Source organism: Saimiri boliviensis, chromosome 4 (genome assembly GCF_048565385.1).
Source record: "Saimiri boliviensis isolate mSaiBol1 chromosome 4, mSaiBol1.pri, whole genome shotgun sequence".
In the NCBI taxonomy this organism is placed as follows: domain Eukaryota; kingdom Metazoa; phylum Chordata; class Mammalia; order Primates; family Cebidae; genus Saimiri; species Saimiri boliviensis.
The window spans coordinates 92249702-92275432 of record NC_133452.1 but is presented as its reverse complement, the minus strand read 5'-3'; the positions used below and the strand labels follow the sequence as shown (position 1 = coordinate 92275432).

The window sequence follows — 25731 nt, the reverse complement described above, 5'->3', positions numbered from 1 at the left end:
ACAGCTCTGCACTGAGAAGGTTAGGTTTAACCCGAGCTCTTAAGGTGACGAGATGTTTGAATGGGGCCACAGTGCTTAAATTCATGCTGCTTCCTTTTGCTCGGTGTCCTTTGCAAGGACCAGAGAGCTCCTCAAACTTACCAGGAAGTATTGAGGAATTTAGAATTGCACGCACTAACAAATTCTTAGGAGGAAATTAGAAGGGGTGAGTAAATTGCTTACTGGTGAGTCATCAGTTTCAAAAACACACCTTATTTATGAAACTTATTGGACATACTATGACTTCCTTCTATTAAATACAGAATTAAAAGACCATTAAATGCATTCATTTGTTTGGATTCAGATTTTCTCCAAAATCAATATACTCATGGAATCATTGAGGTCTACTGGTTATCTTACCTACTAGTGTCTGCGAAATTGTTTTTGGTCTAATGAGACATTGTAGGGTTTCCTTTGGTTCTCAGGGCCATATCTTGGCCCCTAGGAAGGTATTGGGCTTTAATGACACAATGAGCTGAAAGTGGGTAACAAAACTTCCATCTCAGCTTCAAGCCCTCACCAACTTAAACTCCACACTAGTTAGTCATTTTGTCTGACTTTTAGCTGCTTCCACCCAATTCCATGGCCACATTCTTGCCCAACTGATTAGCAGATTATTAATTCCATTTTATAAACACATTTCTACTAAGATGCCAGTGAATTACTTCAAACACTTGCAATTTAATATAGACAATAGGAAAGGGATGATACTGAACTGAAAAGATGACATCTCTTATTTTAAAACTTTAGACATTGAACCTGCTGAGTAAGAGTATATATTTCTGGAAGTCCTTGACCTTTTGGAATGCAAATTTGGTCTACAGTTATAACTGGTGGACTGTGAAACAGGTGAAACTCTGCAGAAAACAAGCAGAAGGAGAATGGAATTAACTGGACAAAAATATGAGATTAGTTTTTTTCCACCCAGGTTGATGGAGGACAAAGGAACAACGGCTGAAGCTTGAGCTTATCTGACAGGTGAGATTTGTCAGGTAAGCTCCATTCTCTTGATAACTTTTTCAATGGGCTAGACCCAGATGCAATCATGACGAGTACAATATGGATCACTGGTCCAGTTGGTGTGGAAGACAAGAGGGTCATACTGGCTTTAGGTCCGCATGGCACTAAAGGTCTTCAACATCCAATTAGAAGCTCAAATGTTGAAGGGGAATATTGTTCACTCTAAAAAATATGTTTCTATTAGAATTTACCTACTCTTTCATGAAAACATAGATGCTTCCTCTTTTCTTACTGTGAGAACAATGTACTTGACTAGCTTCCCTTTTTATGTAACTGTTAGGAAGTTCTGTCCCTAGAGATAAGTTTCAAATTTATGAAACAATAATCTCAGGGATTATTACTTGCACTACTTTTCTTAATTGACTCTTTAGTTTTATAGTTTAGTTTTATAGTTTCCCTTTTTATAATGATTTTTACATTTTTATTCTCATACTATATTGTTTTGTGCATTTGCATTGTAAGCCAGCTCAAATCATTTGTAAAATGTGGAGTGCTTAAAGGAAACAAAAGAAAATTAATAAATCGATTAAATTCAGAGATATCCTTTGCTTTCTTTTTGGTGGGATTTTTGAGAATTAACATATTATTATCCCCTTCATTATTCCATAACAGAATGACAAATTGCTAATTTAGACATAGTTGCTAGTATCTCATTATCTTGACCAAAGGTAATTTATGACCCAATGTGGCTAAAGATATAGCACATAATAATCTTGACCCTTCGTAGTTTTTAAACTGGATGACTCTTTGGAAAGAAAACAAATCTTTACTGAAGAAGTTAATCAGGTTTCACTTTAGGTTTTCTAAGGACAACATACCAAAAGCATTCACTCCAGCATCCACCTGTTGCTGTCTTTTGCCACAGCCCCTGCGGTACTACCCCACCAAGAAGTCTGACATTGTTTTATCTGGGAAAGTAGCTAGTTGATTCTTCAGCCTTAAATGAAAAAGTTGGAAAAGGAAAAAAAATATCTACCCCTAATCTACCCCACAGGAATTACCTATCTCTCCTCACTGGAATTACACATGAAGGGCTACATTCCTTCAGCTTTGTAGGGTATGACCCAATGTGTTAAGAGGCTAGACAGGAAGACTTGGTGGAGTAACATTTCGCAGTAAACCAATCGAGGGCAAAAGTGTTCCATGTTCCCCTAGAGCTTTTCCTCTCCCATTTCCCTTCTGTGATTTCAGACACTCATCTACATCTGCTGGGAGAATCATTAAGTCTTGAGCTCTGCGCTCCTTCCTCTTACCAGACCTGATACTTTAAGGGGGAGAGGGAGCTAGCAGAAAGTATTTTGTTTCCTTCTTGAAGGGGGTGTGTCCTGGGCTTGTCTACCTGCACAGGCAGCAATGCGTGCCAGGAGCTGCTGATGGATCAGTGAGCCTGTGTTCATGCCAGTGAGCTGCTTGGCTCAGATACTAATACTTTCTTTCCAAACATCCTAAGAAGTGATTGAGCCACGAGTATACTGAAGGGAAGGCTCCTGGAGTTGTGGTGTCAAGAGAGGGCTCACCAGGTAAGCCCAATAACTATAGTTTGATTGCTAAGAATGTGTATTACTATAACCAATACTACCTGTTAATCTGAGGTTATTTTTTTCTCTCCTTGAAAAAACTTCTGATTTTAATATCTCATTTCCCAAAGATGGTTAAATAAGGGAACAGAGTTGAAAAAGCAATGAGCAGAAACAACGGATTTCAACCCTCTTACTAATATAACGAAGTGATTGGCTGAGACTCAAGCTCCAGGTTTTCTGAATCAAAGCATACTCTTCCCTCTGTGATAATGCGGGACCCCCATTCTCTGATGCGCCAGGGAGGTAGACTAGGATAAAAAGGACCCCACCAAAGATACTTGTTAAAATATCAGTCGTATGGTTTTCACCAATCCTTAATATGTTAACCATAGCAATCTCTTAAAATAAAACTATACTTGAGAGAATTAAGCCTATTTTTACGTTTGGGAGAATTAGTTTAAGCTTTGCCTGAATCCGTATATGCCCGTACTTCTCAATTTAACTCCTTCCCAGGACTTGAAAAAACCCTAGAATTGACTCCCTTAACCATTTTTCCTACTGTTTCCCCAAATAAATATAAAATGACACACCATATTTTCTTAGCGTAGGCCTTGAAAATTTATGATTTTCTTTTTTTCTTCTTTTTCATGAAAAATCCATTTACATAAACCTGATAGCCTATGTAAGGTACCATGCCAGAGACACATGATGTTTCTATACTGAAGGAGGTATAGAAAGAAGGTCAAGGTGGGAGAGGCATGGAGAAGTGATGACTTTGGCTTTTTCATGGTGATATCCATTAAGCTCAGCTTGATAATAGCATTCAAGGGCTGGGGATTAAAAACAGAGAGAGAATAAACATAAATAAATATAAGTACATCTAATACATTGGAATATTAAAACAAACCTTTTATTATGTTCTTTTTTTCATTAAGAAAACACCACTCATTATCCAACAATAATCAAAATTGAAAACAATTTTCTAATAATGGCCCCATCATACTTTATCCAACCGTTGACAAGCAGTAAAACATGGAGCAAATTATTTAGTTGTCTTGTCTTGGCTATTTCATTTGTAAAATGGTGCCAATAGCGTAAAGATCGGAAAGAGTGTATGCCTGTGGATTCTGACAAGCTCAGCTTGCAAACTCACCTTTGGTGCACAATCCCAAGCTGACGTGAATTATTGTTGGATGCCTCATATAGTTTGCTTCTGCAAAAGGACAGCAAATTTCTTAAAAGACAGGGACAGTGTCCCTATGAGAGGGTCTGTCTGTTGCTGGACTGAGGGTGAGGAAAGCACCATACTTTCACAACAATGTGCCTTCTGATGTCTTTCATAACTAAAGGAATACAAACATCTTTCTAGAAAAAGTAAATGAACATATTCATTCAAATTAGGATATAAGTAAGTGATTTTAGTGCTTTGGTTCACAGTAAGTAAAAACTGCAGCAAGCAAGACATACTGGGTATCTGAGAGATTAGCAGGGGTAGAAGTGTGTGTCACAAGGGTGCATGACTCAGAAAATGGGGGAGTGGCAGCCCCAGAACAAGTGTCACTGAATTCGCCATTTTGCTTAAGGCCATCCTTATGAAACTGTGTATTGTGTAACCTACTCAATCTAAATGTTTATATTTGCAATTTTCAGAATATTTTGTCTGGTTCTCTTTTTAATGTTCTTTGGCAGGGAACACGCATAGCTATAGAGAAGGGGAAACGCTGTTCCCAAATACGTATGTCTTGGGATTTTCTTAGATTGTGTTTATCTTAGCAGGGTAGTGCTCACAAGATTTCAAGGCCTTCAGAGTTCTTGACTGGATAGATACATGATTTAATTTATTTGTTTTTGAGACAGGGTCTCACTTTGTCACTCAGGCTGGCGTGCAGTGGTATAATCCCTGCTCACCTCAACCTCCACCTCCTGGGTTCTAGCAATTCTCCTGTCTTAGCCTCCTGAGTAGCTGGGATTACAGGTACCCGCCACCATGCCCAGCTAATTTTTGTATTTTTAGTAGAAATGGAGTTTCACCATGTTGGCCAGGCTGGTCTGAAATTACTGACCTCAAATGATCCGCCCACCTTGGCCTCCCAAAGTGCTGGGATTATAGGCATGAACCACGGTGCCCAGAGATACATGGTTTTAATAACTGTGAAAACAATTTAGAATCTTGGAGGAATAGTATCAAAGTTCTACAGCATCGTGATCTGAAACATACCCTCTTCCATTCACAGCTGGGTTCAAGCCTTGGTAAATTTGTGCCGTAGTACACAAAACCACTAAGAAGGGGAAGCCTTCTTATTACATCCCCTCCCTAGTAAGCCACAGATAATCTCATAGAGGCTCTTGGTCAGTGGCTGATGGAAACTGGACTCTCACATGTTTAGAATGAAAATCCATAGGAATTAATAATAGAAGTGGAAAATGCCCTAGCATTTCATAGAATTATAATAAATTTCCTATGTGTAGTCAGTTAAAGAAATAAAATGCAAAGAGTTTAACAGCAATGAGGTATGCAGTCCTAAAACTGCAAACTACAGTTAAATTTTACTGATGATTTTTATCAAATCCTCATGGTGTCTTCTTGGTCTCAGTGCAAATGTCAGTTTTTAATCTCTAGAGGTTCACAAATCTGAAGACTCAAGTTTTCAGAAAATTTTCTTATTCTTTGCTTCTTTCTCATAAGACAAAACTTTAAAACCTGGTAAGTTTCTTAATTGTTTTGGGATAAGCAGATGTTTATTATACATTTGTGATGTTAGGACAGCCTGTCATAATAGAACAGATTCACCCCTGCAAAGCTTTGGGTAAAGAGAGTGTTTTCCATGAAAACCTTTTACATTGTTTGTACTACATGCAGCCTGACTCCACTTGGAAATTTTCCTATACTTAATCTCTTAGAGAATCAAGCTAATTATTTCTGATAAGACAATGATATACTTTTTAGGTATATCACACTCTTTTATGATGTTGACCAAGGTATTAATTAAGCAGGCAATTGGTAAAAGATGAAGATAGCAGTAGAATTTTAAAAATATATTTAGGTCTTTTCTTTTAAGTTGAACGACCCCGCGTTCCGGTCGCTTGTTGAAAAGGCGCCGGGATCTCCTGTGCTGCGACTCACGGAGTCGGCTCGAACTGCGGCGCCGGCTCCTGGCGGATTTTTTGCCTAGGAATCTCCTGGCCTGACTCGCTATTTCAGCTGAATCGGCAGCTCTGCCGTCTCAGGGCTCTGCTCGCCAGCTAAGAGGGCTCCCAGACCAGTGGCTTTTGTCCGGAGAACCGCAGCAACAGGGAGTGGTCACAGCAGCCGCGCGGGCGGAATCAGCCCCGTGGGGGCCAAAACAGCCGCACCGGCTGGGACTGCGACGCTGGCGACTCCTCTGCCTGGGTATCTCCTGGTCTGTGGGCAATAAGAGTTCGTCTGGAAATGCGGCGTCCATTAGGTCAGAATTTTATAGGAAAAGGTGGGCCTCATTAAACAAGATTACAGCTACATAGAGGGAATAAATTCTAGTGTTTTATACCACTGCAGAATGATTATAGTTAACAGTAATATGTAGTTTCAAATAGCTAGAAGGAGAATATTGTATGTTCCCAATACAAAGAAATGATAAACATTTGAGATGATGGATATGCTAATTACCCTTATCTGATCACTGTATATTATATATCAAAATATCACTAGGTACCCTATAAAGGTGTGCAATTATTGTCAATTAAAAATAAAATTTAAAAAAATAGATAAAATTGATAAAGAATTATCAAAGTGTTCTAGATAAAAATTGGTTTAGTTGGGAAATACAGTTGGCAAAATTAGCTATTCACTTGGAGGAAATGAAAGGAAATCTGAAAACCTAAATAAGCTCCAGAAAGATTGAAGATTTACTTAGTTCATCTCCAAACCGAAATTAACTTAAGAAAGGTTAAAGATGTAAGTGTATTAAAAATAATTGAAAGAACTAAAGAAGTGTTAGAAGAAAATGTAGAAGAATGTTTTGCAATCTTTTTACAGAAAACACATTCTTCAGCTGGGTGCGGTGGCTCACACCTGTAATCCCAGAAATTTGGGAGGCTGAGACGGGCCGATCACTGAGGTCAGGAGTTTGAGACCAACCTGGCTAACATGGTGACACCCTGTCTCTACTAAAAATACAAAAATTAGCTGGGCATGATGGTGGGCGCCTGTAATCCCAGCTACCTGGGAGGCTGAGGCAGGAAAGTTGCTTGAACTTGGGAGGCGGAGGTTGCAGTGAGTTGAGATCCTGCCATTGCACTCCAGCCTGGGCGACGGAATGAGACTTTCAAAAAAAAAAGAAAGAAAGAAAGAAAAGAAAAACAAACAAAAACATACATTCTTCACATAACCCCAAGTTCAAAATCCATAATGGGGCTGAGTGTGGTGGCTCATACCTGAAATCTCAGCACTCTGAGAGGCTGAGGAAGAAGCATCACTTGAGCCCAACAGTTCAAGACCAGTGTGAGCAACATATCAAGACCTCGTCTCTGCAAAAAATAAACTTAAAAAATAATTAGCTGGGTGTGGTAGTGTGTGCCTACAGTCTCAGCCACCCTGGTGGCTGAGATGAGAGGATTATTTGAGCCCAGAATAGGGCTGCAGTGAGCTATGATCACAGCACTGCACTCCAGCCTGGGCAGCAGAGCAAGACCCTGTCTCTAAATAAAACTAAAAGTCAAAACTGAGTAAGTAAAATCCATTATGGAAAAATTGACAGATGTGATTTTATGAACATTTTAATCTTTTGTACAGAAGAAAATAATGCAAAAGGTTAAAAGACGAACTACGAACCATGAGCAAATATCTATAACAGGAGTGACAAAGACGAAAGAGCTCCTAAAACACAATTTTTTTTTTTTTCTGAGATGGAGTCTTGCTCTGTCACCAGGCTGGAGTGCAGTGGTGCAGTCTCAGCTCACTGCAACCTCCACCTCCCAGGTTCAAGCAATTCTCCTGCCTCAGCCTCCCAAGTAGCTGAGACTACAGGTGCCTGCTACCACGCCCAGCTAGCTTTTGTAGTTTCAGTAGAGATGGGATTTCACCATGTTGGGCCAGGATGGTCTCCATCTCTTGATCTCAAGATCCACCCGCTTTGGCCTCTAAAACACAATTCTTAAGAAAAAAATGAACATTCCAACAGAAAAACTTAGGAAAATGACTTAAATGGTCAGGCTGGAAAAAAATACAAATGGCCAATAAATCTCTGAAAAATGCTTAAATTACGGATACTCAAACTCAGGAAAATTAAAACAATAAGGCAAAAATGTTGCCTGTTTGGCAATATTAGAAAGATACTGTGGACAGAGTGATGAAACAGGTATTTCTGCACCTTACCAGCGAGTATAAATTGATACAAGTTCAGAGGGTAACTTGGCCATATCTATAAAAACTCAAAATATATAAACCTTTTGAAGCAACACTTTCCTTTTAACTTAGAAAAAGTTAAAAGTTAAATTCTGGCTTGCCTGGAATTCAGATGTGTGAAAGGAAGCTTAACAGAAGGGAAGTTTGAGGGCAAATTGTGGGAGTTCAAAAATGCCATGACCTTGAGTTTGCTTTTCATTCTGTGTGGTGTGGAATCTTGATGGCTTCTGAGGATGAATTGATGTGATATTTTCAGGACAGGTGAAATGTCAGTCAACTGGTTTTATTTCTAGAAGATTCATTGGGGAATATGATTTGAAAGCTTACTTTTACTTTTTTAGACAATTATGATGAAAATACTATTCATATGTAAAGAGAAACAAAGAGTTAGTGGGTTTTGGTAGGTTTGAAACAATGAAAATTTATCAGTGTAAACATTGAATGAAAAGTCAGAGAAGTGTGTTTTACTCTTATTTAAAATAGATTACCCAAGAAGAGTTTCTAACATCTTTAATCTGACCCCTTCCTGTTCTGCAGGGATTTTCCAGCAGGCTTGATCATTTGTGTTTCCATCTTTAGACACCTGACTCTCCTTAGACACTGAGGACAATCAAATTTGTCAGGAAGATAACTTTTGTTTTTCTTTTATAATTTCAACTTTTATTTTAGCATCTAGGATACATGTGCAGTTTTGTTATATGGGTATATTGTGTAATGCTGAGGTTTGGGGTACACATGATCCTGTCACCAGGTATTGAGCATAGTACCCAGTAGACAGCTGTTTTTTGTGTGTTTGTTTGTTTGTTTTGTTTTGTTTTTGAGACAGGGCCTCACTCTGTCGCCCCGGCTGAAATGCAGTGGCATGATCTTGGCTCACTGCAATCTCCGCCTCCAGGGATCAACTGATTTTCCTGCCTCAGCCTCCCAAGCAGTTGGGATCACAGGCACGTACCACTATGTCCAGCTAAGTTTTGTATTTTTAGTAGAGACAAGGTTTTGCCATGTTGCTCAGGCTGGTCTCAAACTCCTGAGCCCAAGCAATCCACCTGCTTCAGCCTCCCAAAATGTTGGGAATATAAGTATGAGACATCGCACTAGGACCAATAGGTAGCTTTTCAGCCCTTTCCCCTTCTCCCTCTCTCTCTGCTCTAGATTCGATTGTTTCCATCTTTATGTCCATGTGTACTCAGTGTTTAGCTGCTACTTATAAGTGAGAACATCCAAATTAATGCAGGAAGAGGAAGATAACTTTGAAATGTATGTTCTTCCTTTTTCTGAAAAAAAGAGAGTTGTTTGTAAGGAACTCAGATGGAGATCAAATTAACAATCATGATTTTATTAAAATCATGCCCCAAGCAATAAAAACTAACTGGCTCATGGTCTAAGGGAAATACTTAATTAGAAATTTAGGGAAATAGTTAACAAATTCTTTTTATTTAGAATTTAAATGTTACCTTTTTAATTTTCTGCAAGTGTGAAATGGAAATAAATTCCACTTAACTTACATGATTGCCAAAATAATCAAATCAAAACATACTAAAAGCGTTTTGTAAATTAGAAGGAATTACTTTATTTCTTTTTATTAGGTAACTATCAGCTCTCTGGAGTTCTGTTCAGGTCCTTTTTTTTTTAAAAAGCAAACAAACAATTCAAGAAACTCAAATTATCTGGACCTTACCTACATTAAGTGAAGTCGAGTAGAGCAGATGAGAATTAAGCCCAACCTAGGAATTCCAGGAAGACTGGGTCCTGTTACTAAGCTGATGTCTTGCCTAGAAGAAAGAGGTTGGCACCTTTTGCGGAATGCCATTATCTTTTAAGGGCTTCATGGTCACTCCTGCTATACCAAACCACAAGCAGCTGGTAAGCAGCTTCAGTTACAAGGGATTGGAATAGAGCCAACCCATGAGGCTTGCAGCTAAGCCTTTTACAGTGGAAATGAGCTGGACTAGTCTTCTGTGGGAAATGAATCTTACTAGGATGCCAGAGGCATATTGAGCAATGAGTTAAAAACAACAAATCATCATGAGTGAAGCTCTTCTCAGATGCAAAGTGAAGACTAAATAGAAAAACAGAATCCTTGTTAGGAAAGAGCAGAGAACTGTGCTAGGCTGAAGGTACCAGCAGCAGGAGAAATAATCTTGAGCTCAATGAAGTTTTGATGAGTGGCAAAGGAAACACAAACGTATAAGCACATACCTTAATTCTGGGATGGAAAAGGATCAGATTCAGAGGTAAGGTCACAAACTGGACTCTGAAGGCACATCCAATCAATGAAACAGGAGAGTTAAAATAGGGATCCTGGAACAGAGATTCTTGGTAACCCAGAAGTTTGCAAAAGTGGGTCTGGATTGTGGCTTTTGGAGTTTCTCTTGAGTCATGGAGTTACCATGCATTATATCCCTCAGTGACTACATTGTTAATTGCCAGGTCATGGCACAATGCCTGCGAAATTGGAGGCTGTCAATATAAGGTAGTTGAACAAATGCAAATTTAGCAGATTGGTAAAGTGTCCTGGGGGAGGAGTGACTGAGCCAAGTAATTACTTTTGTCCCTTCTAGACTTATAATTCCAGAATTCTTAAAAATTATACCTCTGGGGCCGGGCGCAGTGGCTCAAGCCTGTAATCACAGCACTTTGGGAGGCCGAGGCGGGTGGATCACGAGGTCAAGAGATCGAGACCAACCTGGTCAATATGGTGAAACCCCGTCTCTACTAAAAATACAAAAAATTAGCTGGGCATGGTGGCATGTGCCTGTAATCCCAGCTACTCAGGAGGCTGAAGCAGGAGAATTGCCTGAACCCAGGAGACGGAGATTGTGGTGAGCCGAGAGCGCGCCATTGTACTCCAGCCTGGGTAACAAGTGCGAAACTCTGTCTCAAAAAAAAAAAAAAAAAAAAAAAAAAATTATACCTCTGTTCTGAACCCAAGAACTAAATTCTTAGTAGGTTCTTAGCTCATCTCGAAAGATGTTCAAGAATGCCGTAACCAGTTTGAGGAGACAAAAATAAAGATGAATAGAAATCAGTAATCTTTGCAGGCTTAGGTTTGGTGACTGCCAGACGTTGATAAAAGAACAATTAAATACGCAATCTACAAACAGAAGGTGGGGAATGGGCATATAATAATAAAACCTGAATGTGAACAGATCTGAGCTCACCTTATTTTTCCCCTTACTGTATAAAGGAGGAGACCTAGTCCACAGAGCTTTAACTTTCACAAATCCTCACAGAAGACGTACGAACCTGAGGGTAGGGTGTAATTCATCCAAACCTCTTCCTGCTGTGTTTATAAACACAAATGTGCTAAAACATGGTAAAATATAAAATATGTGTTTAAAGTTTTACTGTGCACACATGTATATAGACTTTCCCTGAGATTTTAATTGACTTTAATTACTGTCTTTCCACAGGAAGTTTGTCTCGCTCATATAACTTACCAAACCTCCAAATATTTTTCCCAGGATAGAAATGGCTCTTTTCTGTCCTCCCACCGATTTTCTCAGCTGTATTCTCCTCTCTCTCAGCCCACTTACAGAAATACAAAGGAGCTTTTCACCAAGGCAAGTGGCCCAACAGTTTCTATCCAAAGATGCCAATGAAAATGTTAACAAAAACGTAAAAGGAGAGGTAAAATAAAATCAAGGTTTTACAGGTCATCTGCCTAATTCTTTTTCAGTCATGATTTCTTTTAGATCCTATGTGGAGACCTGCCCTTTCCATCAATGTCTGTGTGCACATGTACCCATGTGAGGCCAAGATGGACAGGAAAGAGACAATTCTACTGGGAATTCTATTTATAGAGAAAGAAACGTAATCCCATAAATATTGATGCCAGAGAAACAGCGCAGAGTTCAACTGTGCCTAAGATTAGATTGTTGCCAAGCATGCTGGAAAGTGTAGGTGTAAGCAGTTTCAAGTAAGCCCACTGTTGATAAGGAGACAGCTGTTGGCATAAATAAATGATATTTGGAGTCTGTCAGTATATAACTAAAAGAATAGGTAGATGACAGCCAGCCCTTTCTAGAGGCATAATGGCAAGTTCTAATGATTGTTCCCTGTAAACTGAAGGACAGGGAATGAATTCACTGAATGAATTCAAGGAAGTGCAGAGGGAGGGTCCCACCATAGCTGAGGCTTCCCACGGAAGCTGGTGCCCACACAGCTGAGGGTCAGGCATCGCTGGCCCCAGCAGCCGCAGTGCAAGGTATGATGGAAACATGTCATGCTCTAATGACAACAACGGCTCATCTGTGGCAAGGACACAAGGATTCTGAGAATTTCTAAATAATCAGGACCCTTCCGGCTTGCAAGGGAAGCAATGAAAATACCATGGGGTTGATGTTCACTAAAGGCGAAGTGCAGTGGGATTTATGATGACCCCGCACACACGCAAAGCAATCCCTGAAATCCTTGCTGCTGCGGACTCTCCTTTGAGTCAGATAATTCAATTACTGTAAAATGTACTTTTATTGCTTTGAAGCTAGGATCCCTCCATTTCCAGAGCAGCAGCTGTCCGTCAACCCACTTGTTCTTTTCTGATAAGTTAATTTGACTCAGAAGTAAAGTCAAATTCTGACACAATCTGGCAAGTAACTGTAAAAAATGACAGTAAGATTGAAATACTAGGCACCACTCTGGGTACTTTACTTGCAAATTACTCATTCAATTCTCCTAAGAGCCAGCAAATTAAATACTATTTTCCCCATATTCTTGATGAGTAAACCAAAGTATGGAAAACCTAAGACAATTCCAAAGGGCATCCAGTTGATTAACGTCAAAGCTGGGAACGGAACCCTGCCTAGTGCAGCTACAGAGCCCATTTTGACCCACGTGCCTTGAGATTTCATATTTTCCTACCTTTGACTAGTTTTCAAATATAGGATGTCCAGTTACATTTGAATTTTAGATAAGAGACAAATAATTTTAGACAACAAGTAATGTTGCAAATATTGCACAGGGCATACTTAACTAGAAAAAAAATCCATTGTTTATTTGAAATTCGGAAGTTTAGGGGGTATCTTGTATTTTTAAATCTTCCAACGGTATCCCAGAGGTAGCTATATGCACCAAGGAAGCAAAGAACAAAATTTTTATTTGTTTGAGCTTTGGTTTCAAATCACAGAGTAGAACTCCTATCACAGGACTAGGCTAGGTGGAGAAATTTTTAATTTTTAATTTTTTTAAGGAGGAGGTGGCAGAGTGGAAGCCACAGCTGCCACAATCTCTCCCTCAGCCTCTTCCCCCTGGAGAAAATTTTTTCCTTTCCTTAAAACAGTCTAGAATAACAGCTCTCAAACCTGCCCGGATGTGAGCATTGCTTGTTTACTTTAATAATACATACGGGCTGGCCTGGCATGGTGGCTCATGCCTGTAATCCCACTTTGGAAGCTGATGTGGGAGAACTGCTTAAGCCCAGGAGTTTAAGACCAGCTTGGACAATATAGTAAAACCTTGTCTCTACAAAAAATATTAAAAGAATTAGCCAGGCATGGTCGTGTGTACTTATAGTCTCAGCTACTTGGGAGGCTGAGGTTCAGGGGTCACTTGTGCCCAGGAGGTCAAGGCTGCAGTGAGCCATGATTACACCACTGCACTTCCAGCCTGGGTGACAGAGCAGGAACCTTTCTCAATAATAATAATAATAATTATCATTATTATAAAATATGTAGCTTGGCCTGACCTGTCCAAGATTTAGTTAGATTTAGGGTGAGATAAGGACACCACATTTTCTAATGAGCTCCTAAATATTTTCTCTTTTCCTTCTCTTCCTTCCTTTCCTCATTGGTCTGAAACTCTGACTGTAAGTTAGAGTTTACCATTTGTAGCAAGTCCAAGGATGCCAGGATATACCTCTAGGGTGGGAGACGATGGACTAAAGAGGTGGGGTCTATGAGAGAACGCTTTCTCACAATGCCCAGAGCTATCCTCAGGCCTTCTCAAGCTGGCTTTACAGTCTCAGGCCAGGACTACATGTACAAGAAAGATTTTTCAGAGTGACAGAGGGGGTGAAAGAGAGAAACAGAGTGAGTGAGCAAGAGAGCTGTATGTGGGCCAGGTCTCCCATTTTGGGCCAGGCTCTGGTACCAAGAGTGAGAATGGATCACACCACAGGCACCAAGACTGTCTTACATTTGAAAGTTCCAGCAGTATAAACTGTGGCCTAAATAGACCCTGGGAATTCAAATTTAAAACGTCTTCCCTAGAAGTGAAGAAGTGGCTGGGCACAGTAGCTGATGCCTGTAATCCCAGCACTTTGAGAGGCCAAGGCAGGTGGACCATTTGAGGTAAAAAGTTCGAGACCAGCCTGACCAGTATGACTAAATCCTATCTCAACTAAAAATAGAAAAATTAGCCAGGTGTTGTGATAGGCACCTGTAATCCCAGCTACTCAGGAGGCTGAGACAGGAGAATCGCTTGAATCTGGAGGGTGGAGTTTGCAGTGAGCTGAGATTGTGTCACTGCACTCCAGCCTGGGCAACAGAGTAAGACTCCATTTCAAAAAAAAAAAAAAAAAAAGACTGTACTTCATGAGGGTATTGCTAAATCAGTTTAATAGGATATAACAATTTACTAATAAAAGTAAAATATATAAAATAAAAACAAGTAGAAAATATCCAAGGTACACACACACATACACACACACAGACACATATACGACATATATTATTCATTTTATAACATATCCTTCTTTCTATGGGATCCTGTCAAAAAAGTTTGGAAAACATTGCTCTAGAGACAAATATTCATCACTTTTAGAAAAAAGAAATTTCAGGCAGGAAGGAATAGAACTCAGAGCAGATAAGCTGTGGGAAACAATACCCTAAAGAATAATCTGGAGCCCAGGATGCTGCCAAAGAAGTCTAAAGCAGTAGATTTACAAGGCGTCTTTGGCAAATAGGAAGGTGGGGCATAAGAGGACCATTCATCCAAGACGAGAAGGTAATTCAGAAGCTGTGACGTGTCACATTGCCTGTTTTTCATGCTGCCCTAGAAAGCCCTAGAAAAGATCTCTGCTGAAACATAGGCCACGTCTATGGTAGTTCTTCCCTGTCTCTAACCGCTTTTCTCTGCTTTTAGATCAGAGGGCAGTGTGGGGCAGCAGTGGAGAGATGGCAGCATTTGTATGAAGTTTAAGCACACTCAGGAAGCAAGGTAAGGGCTGCATGGAAAGCCCAACTCTGTGTACTCTGGATTGCTAAGCAAGGACACTTATTCCAATGGAGGACTTTTGAGTTCGAGTATCAAACTTTTTCATCTTTTTCTGTGAGATATAAAAGAAACATTGAGAGGTCAGAAGGAAGCATTACTTTAAGTTCTATCAATGCTATGCAGTTAAACTTAGCAATGATGTGAGCATTCTGTGTTGAGCTACCCAGTGTGGTAGCCACTAGCCACATGTGGCTCCTAAGCACTGGAAATGTGATCAATGAGACCACTGAGTAGCTAATTTTTAAATTTAATTGAATTCTTACTAAAATTAAAATTTAGATAGTCACACATGGCTAGTGGCTACTGTATTAGACCAAACAATTCTAACATTTTGTAATTTTTGATGCAAAATAACCTGGGTATAAGTGATTAGTCTTGTGACCAGGTCTATGTACTGAGTTTTGTCTAAATTATTTGAGATAACCATAAACTTGAGGACATTTTACTAATTATATCTACTATACAAAAAGGAAATTTGCTGGTTTGATTCATTTTTATTTTTATGCTTAAACATTCGAATTATATCCTGGTGTTAATGGTTTCAAGAGTCTTTGATTATTGTAATGTTTTTCTTTCCTGAAATGAAAAGGGAACCTCAGTGAAATATAAAAGACTGGTATTAAACGCACCTAGTTGCAATGTTAAGCAAGCGAAGACTTTAAAAGCCTGTGTTTAGTCAGATATTATCACCCGGAAGAGAGCTCTAGAGCAATTTTCTAGTAAGTTTGTAAAGAAGGAAATTTACTACATCTGCAATGGTAGCAGAAGTCATGGCGTCACAGATTCCATGAAGTGGAGACATCATCAAACACCCAGGAGGGTTCGGATCAGCTCAGTGAGGCCCTACCACTGTGTGCGTTTTACATTTTGGCTTGAATTCCTTGTTTTTGTGCCTCTACCTTACCTGATACCCTGCTCGTTTAGTCACAGACTATGCACCCAACTGCTGCTGTTCAGTCCGGGGAAAATGAGAGGTGGCGTGCTATGGCTCATTTCTTTTTTCATCTTCACTGATGGCCACGGTGGCTTCCTGGGGGTGAGTTGGTGCTATGTCTCATATCTCCTCTCAGCTATCTGTTTCCTTCTGGCACTTTTAGAACCCCTCACTCTCTAGGGGACTGCAATTGCATAATTTAGTGGACTTGAGATCAGAAGTCCTGAGTTCCTGTTTCAATGTTGCCAACATTCACTGTGTGGCCTTGGATGAGTAAGTCATTTCATCTCTTTGGAGCTTAGATGATCAAATTGCAAAAGGGGGATCTTTGATTCAACTATCTTAGAGACATTTTCCAGTTCAACACATTCTCTCCTATGGCTTCTTGGAAGTAGAGAAATCACATGGATGGACATGAGCAATCCTTAGACACTCTTTTCCCTATCTACACTTGCTTTCTTGATGCTTTCATCTAGGACCATGTTTTTAATATTCTCTACATGCTGATGACTCCCAGCTGTATAGTTCCATCTCAGACCTCTCCCCTGTACTCCACACTCACATATCCATTACCTATATGTTATTTCCAGCCAGGCACCCAACAGGCCTCTGAATTTCATTTATCCAAAATCAAACCCACTCCTTCTTGCCTATCTCAGTAAGCGGTATCACCATCTTTCCAGCTACTTAGGCAAAACAAAAACAAAAAACCTTAAGAATCATGCTTGACTCTTCTCACATTCCATATCTAAACCATGGCATTACTTTTCAAGCTTGACCTTTAAAACATATCCAGAATTCAAAAACATCTCACTACTTCGGTGGCTGCTGCCCTGATTCACACCTTCATCGTCTCTTGCCTGCATTATTTCAACAACCTCTGAAATGCACTCATTGCTTCTGTGCTTGTCTGTTTTCAGCGGGGCTTCTGGACTGAGCCTTCTACAAAGTAAGTTACAGCATGTCTTTCCCCATTCAAAGTTTTCCAGCAGTTTCTCATCACAGTCAAGGAAGAGGTAAAACCCTTTCCATGGCCTGTAAAGGTCTGCAAAACCTGCCTCCCCAGAGACCCTCTACCCTCACATCCTGTGACTCTCCCCTTACTCTTCTCTCTCAGGGGCTCTGGTGTCCTCATTCTGCCTTCACTTGCCAGGCATATTCTTACCCTTCAGGTGTTTGCTCAAAAGTTACTACAGTGAGGCCTCCCGTGGCTGCCTTTCCACCATCCCTGGCTTGGATTTTAGATTCATGATTTTAATTATTTTGGGAAACTCAGCAAGGCCTTATGAAGCACAACTCTTCAAAGCCTCACTATAATTAATTTTTTTTTCTTTTAAACAGAGAAATGATGGCATCAAATCAAAAAGAGAACTCCTTGTGAATAAGAAAAACCATCTAGGTGAGGCTATGTTAGACAGCATGGTACAGTGGATTTTGGTGTCAAGGGACCAGGGTTCTAATCCCAGCAGTGCCTCTGACTGGTTATATGATCTTAGGCACATTATTAAATATCCAAATATGTACAAGGAGAATTACAGTAATTCCTACGAGCAAAACATTTGTGAAGATTAAATAATATCATCAGAGCATGGTGTCTTACAAGAAACCTGGCAAGTAGCTGTTCACATACATCCTTTTCTTCTGTGCCTTGATTCTAACACTGTAATTAATGGCCATAGCCCCAGTATAATAATGACTTGCATTCTGAAATTTAATTTGGGGATCTGGTGTTTCTAGTGCTGAACACATTTCCTCACAGGAACAGTGATGTACATGTGGTGGTTAGGTTCCTGGGTCAGTCTACAGTAGTTTTTCTACCATGCAATAAATCCACCATACAGCAATGTGCTAATAGTACTGTCGCACTTATCACCATGCAAGGCAACACTTCTTTAGGAAAATGAAATCAAAATTTCAACTTGGAATGACATGAATTCAACTTCCCTGACAGTAAAAATAACAATAAAAATATAGCAAGTATTATTGGGCTGTTTCTATGTGCCAGGACGATTTGAAGTGCATTAGATGAATTCAAACCTTGCACTGACATGTGGTTGTTAGGTTCCTGGGTCAGTCCACAGTAGTTATTATTGGGCTGTTGCTATGTGCCAGGACTATTTGAAGTGCATTAGATGAATTAAAACCTCACACTGCATATGTGGTTGTTATGAACAGTGATCATCTTTATTTCACAGATAGTAAAACTAAGGCACAGAGCTAGGGGCAGGAGCCAGGATCCAAATCCAGTCAATCTGGCTCCAGAACCAGTGCCATTAACCCCTGACGGTGTGAGCAGGGCCACCCTTTTCCCTGTTTCTCATTGCTCACCTGCTTGGACAGTAGGAGTGGGCCTCACCTCAGCTCTCACCACTCAGAGGGGGCTTTCAATGCCTAGGGAAGGCGCTCCAGTCCAAAAGGAGATGGGGAGAGTAAGAGATGGGACTGGGGTGCAGTGGTGTGGAGACGTTGGGTCTTTCATAGATGAGCTTCAGGGGACTTTGAAGCCCATGGTAATTTTATGCCAAGTTTTATGTGAATGGGCTTAAATGAATTCTGTGTGGGAGAAGACACATAGGATTCCTCTCCTTTCTATGTCAAAACCAGTTAATGGCTTCTCTACGGGGAAAGAAAAGATGCTGTCCAGAAATGATGAGCTGGAGGTGAGGGTGCATAAAGCCTCAAGGGAAAGTTTAGTTTTGCTTTTGGATTTCATATAAATACCCAAACTCAGCTAATGAATGGAATATTTTCACAGGAGGAGAAAGGGCTCTTTGTAAGTGTGAGATTGGAGGTCTTATATTGAAGGTACTTCAAGGAGATCAGAGCTGGGCGCAGAAGAGGGAAGGTTGACTCGGACTTCCTCACCTCTTCCCTCTTCAGTCTTGACACCTTAAGCTTGACTCTGGTGTGCCCTGAGGAAGTGTGTAATATTGATAGAGTGATTCTGGGGAGGGAGAGACAGCACTGGAGCAGCCAGCCTGGCAGAAGTGAGAGGACAGACGTATATTTGGCATGTATGGGAACCGTCTGCGTGTGTTAATTCTGGGTGTTCATTTTTAGTCCATGTTTGGATGAGAGGAGCTCAATGACAAGCAGCATGGTGGAGTCCCTAACCTCCAGGCTGAATTTGATGAATGTTTCTCAGTCAATTCCCAAGCAATATTTTCCCCACTGACAGAAAAAAGGTTTCTGACTCTCTTTCTCTCTTCAGGCCCAATCCAAGAATATGAGCTGCTGCTTCAGGTGACCTATGGAGATTCCGAGAAGAAGAGAGATTTGACAAATTTTCTGACGCTCTTGAAACCTCCATTATTATGGTCACATGGACAAGTGAAGATTATCAGAGCAAAGGCTACCACATGTAAGGTGGCTCTCTGGTAACTGGTTATGTAAATGGGGAAGGCGAGTGTATCAGTCAGGCTAGGCTGAGTTATGCTGTGGAAACAATCATCCCTACAATCTCTGTGACTTAAAAGAATAAATGCTTCATTTCTTTTTCATGGTACATGTCCACTGCGGTTGTCAGAGGGCTGTATCTGTTGCCACCAGTATCCAGAGTAACGTGTCAGACCCTATCATCTCATATGCACCCATGAGAGTCAAAAACAAGTGGAACACTGGAGAGTTTATAGGCAATTAAATTCTTTAACTCGGAAGTGACTACAGTAATTCTGCCCACAACTTATAGGCTAGAACTGGTTTCATGGCCCCATTCAACTTCAGGGGGCCAGAATATGCAATCCTGTGTATCTGGAAGAGAGCAAGAAATATTTGGCAAACAGCACTAATAAGCACAAAGGTGGGGTTCAGAGAAGTTGAATTATTGGTCTAAAGTAATGATTCTTAAAGTGTGGTGGTCAGACCAGCAGCAGCAGCAGCAGCATTAGGGAGCTTAGCAGAAATGCATATTCTTTGTCCGTCTTAACTTACAAGATAAAAAACTCCAGGGTGAGAACTTTCAGGTGATTCTATTGCACAACAAAGCTTGAGAACCATCCACTACACACCATGCACATTTCACAAAGGAGTCTGGTGACTTTGCCCTGTTTTTTAATCTACTGAAAAAAAAATGACTTGGATAGGAATTTCAGGTATGACAGAAGGGACAGGCATACAGGATTGCTGTATGGATTCTACCCATACAGATGGGTAGAAAGGAGCCTCCAATCAGATGGTTGTTAAATACTATCTAGAATCCTTTAAATAACTTTCCTGTTACAAATGTTCTCTTCTTCTCTCTTCTATTGCAGTGGATGTGTATGGGGAATACATCTTTCTTTTGCGTGCTAACATCAGCCATTTTAGCTTTATGTTTGTTAGCTTTCTGAGGCCAACATTGGAATTTATTGAGTTGGACATTTCCTTACCTGAAATATATTGCTTCTGGCTTTTGGTGAGGAATATTACTGTCATTTTACTTTTAACGGCAAAAACCACAATTACTTTTATAGCAACCAAATACTTGGTCCAGATTCCATGTCAGAGCCAAGGATCAGAAATCACTACTCAGGGTGGGGTGCGGTGGCTCACGTCTATAATCCCAGCATTTTGGGAGGCCGAGGTGGGTGGATCACTCGAGCTCAGGAGTTCAAGACCAGCCTGGCCAACATGACAAAACACTGTCTTTGCTAAAAATACAAAAATTATCCAAAGTGGTGGTGCGCACCTGTAATCCCAGCTGTGCTTCAGATGGCTGAGGCACAAGAATCACTCTAACCCTGTAAGCAGAGGTTGCAGTGAGCTGAGATTGTACCACTGTACTCTTGCCTGGGCAACAAAACAAAACAAAATGAAACAACATAAAACCTACAGAAGATGTGGGAAGTTAATCTGAAAAATAAACAATAAATATAAAATGAAATCACTACTCAGAAGCAGTCATTTTATAAACCAGAATCCGTGAGACTGCGTTCTATTTTTTGTGCAGACTGCAACAGCCTGAATGGGGTCCTGCAGTGTACCTGTGAAGACAGCTACACCTGGTTTCCTCCCTCATGCCTCGATCCCCAGAACTGCTACCTTCACACAGCTGGAACATTCCCAAGCTGTGAGTGTCATCTCAACAACCTTAGCCAGAGTGTCAATTTCTGCGAGAGAACAAGTAAGCAACTAAGAATGTCCTGGGCTGGGGCTTCTCCCATCCCAACATGGAACAGAGAAGGGACTCTAGCTCCTTGCCTTGCTAGTCAGTGTTTGTTTACAGGAGATTGAAGGACAGCGATGATGTGTGATGTTAGGCCTGGCTGGACACAGTGAGAGCTTTCATAGTACAGAAGATCCAGAAACACATGTGATATGGGAAGGTCACTTCAACCTTTAGATCCATCCAGCTCAGCTCTGCAATCTTATGATTCTATTGAGATTGAGGGAGAGTTGCTAAAAACCCCAAAACAGGCAATACTTGAGTAAGCAACATTTGTCTTTCTACCTTCTTCACCTCTTTTGACATCAATTTCAAGAAAAGGGAAGTCTAGAGATGTGAATGCAGGGAGGAACACATAGCGAGTCATTCCATTGAAAGAAATGCTTTCACTGTCAACAAATATGTGTACTTAATGCCTTGTTAAAACAAAAGCTAAAAGTCTAGCTTAGGAAACTAGCAGAAGCCGAGGGAGCTATGGTTAACTTAGGTGTTCAATGAATGATGAGAAGAGCCAAATGACACGGACTCCAGGGCATGAAGGACTTTAAGAAGCTCCTGCAATGATTACTCTGGTTAACTGGATGCCCCAGATATTGGTAACTGAGCAAAGAGTGTTGGAGGAGCTTGAAATAGCCCAGCATAATTGGGGATGCTGGTTCCTCTTCCTGGGACTTCAGCAATTCAGGTTATGGCAACACATACTTATTAAGCACCATCTTTACACCCAGGTCAGGGGCAAATTCTAGGAGGATACAAAGGCATTTATCTTGCTTCCTATGAATTAGGAGACTACCAGCCTGTAATACAAGAAAGAAAATAATGTAATTTCTTCAACAAATATTGATGAAACCCTACCTTTTGAAAGATGGACACGGTGGCTTACATCTCACCTGTAATCCTAGCACTTTGGAAGGCTATGGCGGGCTGATTGCTTGAGCTCAGGAGGAGTTTTAGACCAGCTGGGCAAGATAGCAAAAACACATCTTCACAAAACATACAGAAATTAGCTGGGTGTGGTGGTATGCCTATAGTACCAGCTACTTGGGGAAGATATGACATTTGATTAGGTCCTAATGAAGGATGAACAGGATTTGTCCATACAGAGAACTGTTGCAGTGCAGAGAAGCACTGGCAATGAGTAAGTAAGGAATGTGGAGTTAGCAAGTAGTTTTGCTGTTTTCATCATCGTTTAATTTTTAATAGGTACAATGCTTAAGTTTATTGCCTAGATGAAGATACGTTTCAGTGTTCAGTGAATGCTTTTATTGGTGACACATGAGAGGCCACACATTTATCTACTTTTAAGGTTGTCTTAATTACCAGCACTTCCCTCTTACTGTTCCAAATGTGCAATTGAAAACTCTGGTTTTATGTATGCTTCCTGTATTATGTTAGGTGAACATTTCTTATAAAAAATTTTGAAACATTACTGTTGAATAGATGACTCTGAATTGTACTTCTAAAATTGTATGCTACTAATAAAATCAAGTTAGAAATTGATTGTATCTATACACTTCTTTTTATTTCCTACAGAGATTTGGGGCACTTTCAAAATTAATGAAAGGTTTACAAATGACCTTTTGAATTCGTCTTCTGCTTTATACTCCAAATATGCAACTGGAATTGACATTCAAGTAAGCACTTTCTACTTCTTATATAAAGAATTGCTTGCTACACTCAAGTTCAAATGTTTTCAATTCTGCATGTATATTTAATACATATTCTTAATTATTCATTTTCAGTGAGCAACTACAGAGCAGTTATTTGCTCTGCCCACATTGAATTTCCCTGAGCATCTTTCTAAGAAAGTTTAGCAGCTGACTTCTTTGCACTTCTCTTGTGTTCAGTTTTGCTCACTTATTTAAGTAATATACTAAGTCTTCTTGATTATTTTCTGTTTTTATTTTTATTTTTACTTTTTGTTCTTGAGACAAAGTCTCATTCTGTCTCCCAGGCTGGAGTGCAGTGGCATGATCTCGGCTCACTGCACCCTCTGCCTCCTCTGCCTCCTGAATTCAAGTGATTCTCCTGCCTCAGCCTCCCAAGTAGCTGGGACTATAGGCAAGCACTACAAAGCCTAGCTAATTTTTGCATTTTGGTAGAGATGGGGTTTCACCATCTTGGCTACGCTGGTCTCCAACTCCTGACCTCAGGTGATCTGCCTACCTCGGCCTTCCAAAGTGTTGTGATTACAGGCATGAACCACTGCACCCAGCCCTGTTTTTATTTTTTATAAAAATTTTTTATGGACCAGTCATGGTGGCTCACATCTGTAATCCCAGTACTTTGGGGGCCAAGGCAGGAAGATCATTTGAGGTCAGGAGTTCGAGACCAGTCTCTCCAGCATGGCAAAACCCCATCTCTACCAAAAAAAACACAAAAAGTAGCAGGGCATGGTGACATACACCTGTAATCCCAGATACTGGGGTGATGAAGCACAAGAATTGCTTGAACCTAGTGGATAGAGTTTGTAGTTAGCTGAGATCATGCCACTGCACTCCAGCCTGGGGGACAGAGTAAGATTCCACCTCAGAAAATAAAAATAATTAAAATAAATAAATATTCATGTTCTAAGCTCAATTGTCAGCACATGGGATTTGTTCTATCAAGAAAACTCTGTTGTTAGAGGCTGAAGAGACTTACTGTGCAAAACTCTCGACTTTATGATAAAAAAGTCACATGAAAACTAGACCAGTGTCCCCTCACCTAGAATTATGGCTCAGGTGTAGTTCTAACTGAAGACCCAAGCAAATACTTTACAGGTGGCTTCAGTCTAAGTACATGTAAAAATTAATGGCTTCTTTTTCATAAGGAAAAAATGTATTTTGGGTAAATTTATTCTATGATTTGGCACCAAATTCATCCCCTATTTTAAGCAGTTGGTTATTCACAATTTATTAGCAATTGCAAAGATATATTTTATACATGCATGTGTACAGATATGTGTGTGTGTGTATGTAAACATTCACAACTGTTATTTTAAGTGTATTTGTATGATATGCAACTACTTTCCATTGGATCTCTTTTCTTTGCCTGTTTGCTACTGTTGGTTTATTTATTGTCTGTATTCATTTTTTTCTCAAATGTCTTTCTGAAATATGGGAATAATGATTAACACATTTGCTCTTTGTTCTCTTTTTAAGCTTAAAAAAGCATACAAAAGAATTCAAGGTTTTGAGTCGGTTCAGGTCACCCAATTTCGGTAAGTAACACAATGGCCTTAGAAGGGCATCCCCAGAACTGGGTGCCAGTTCTGCAGAAGGCAGAGTGCTGTTTTTAGATGACCCTGACAGAAAACGGGGCAGAATTTGTCTTTATAGTAAGATTTTTACTAAGCGAACAAGCATCTGTGATGCTTTAAAATATCTGAAGAGGAAAGCCTAGATTCTCACTTAAATGAGTTTAGGACCTTAATTTTTTCATTTTTTATTTTTATTTTTGAGATGGAGTTTTGCTCTTGTTGCCCAGGCTGGAGTGCAATGGCACAATCTAGGCTTGCTGCAATCTCTGCCTACTAATCAAGAGATTCTCCTGCCTCAGCCTCCTGAGTGGCCGGGATTACAGGTGCCCACCACCACACCCAGCTAATTTTTTTTTGTATTTTTAGTAGAGACAGAGACTTACAATGTTGGCGAAGGCCTGTCTCAAACTCCTGCCTCGGTCCGCAAAGTGCTGAGATTATAGGCGTGAGCCACCACGCCTGGCCTAGAACTTTAAATATTGAAAAGCTTTCTTAAAACTGTGGGTCAGTGAGTAGAATCACAAAACAATAGTAGTAGAGCAGAAACTTGGAAGGAAGCAGGAGATCATGGAGCTTGTGCATTGGAAAAAGTGAGGGGTGGGGATAAGAGTTGTGGGTTGTCGAAGGGTGGATTTTCTCCTTCAACAACCTAGGTAGACATGATGCCTCATAATTCGGAGCCAGAAGTGGGGCCTTGGGTGAAATGCCTTTGCATAGATATCACATATATATCACAGTTCAAAACCCCATAGTCATTGTCTACAGCAAATAAAGAAATATTTAGTAAATTATCCTTTTGTTTATACTTTAACTCCAAAACTCGTTTGGTTAGTTAGCCATATGAACATTCATTACTAACTATTAACAGTCTGTTTGTTAGAGCAAGTGGCTTAGAGGTCAGAGAACTTGACTTGTTATATTTCTTTTCACAGTTAACTTAAAAACACCCATAGGAAATTTTCAGTAGTATATGCTATAAACATATTGTCCTAGGCATTGTCCTTTAACTCATACATAAAGAGTTTTTAAAATTCAAGGATAGCAAAAACACTACTTCTTCTTCTTCATTTTTTTGGAGACAGAGTCTCACTCTGTCACCAGGCTGGAGCACAGTGATGCCATCTCTACTCATCGCAGCCTCCGCCTCCTGGGTTCAGGCAATTCTTCTGCCTCAGCCTACCAAATAGCTGGGACTACAGGCACACACCACCATGCCCAGCTAATTTTTGTGTTTTTAAT

The 25731-nt window shown here is 40.2% G+C and overlaps 1 protein-coding gene across 3 annotated transcripts in view; it reads left to right on the top strand.

Annotated features, from left to right (window-relative positions):
- Positions 1-2427: 2427 nt before the first annotated feature.
- The window catches only part of ADGRF1 (adhesion G protein-coupled receptor F1), a 47174-nt gene continuing 23870 nt past the window's right edge, over positions 2428-25731 (top strand). For 2 of the 3 annotated variants that reach the window (XR_012517269.1, XM_074397873.1), the window contains exons 1-7: positions 2428-2579; positions 15043-16210; positions 17450-17507; positions 19320-19469; positions 21036-21209; positions 22785-22885; positions 24395-24453. Coding sequence is in view for 2 of the 3 variants with exons in the window: in XM_074397873.1 (XP_074253974.1) it covers positions 15962-16210; positions 17450-17507; positions 19320-19469; positions 21036-21209; positions 22785-22885; positions 24395-24453 (791 nt within the window). In the remaining variant the exon portion in view is untranslated. The remainder of the gene's footprint in view (positions 2580-15042; positions 16211-17449; positions 17508-19319; positions 19470-21035; positions 21210-22784; positions 22886-24394; positions 24454-25731) is intronic. The other variant, XM_010333978.3, reaches the window with a different exon arrangement.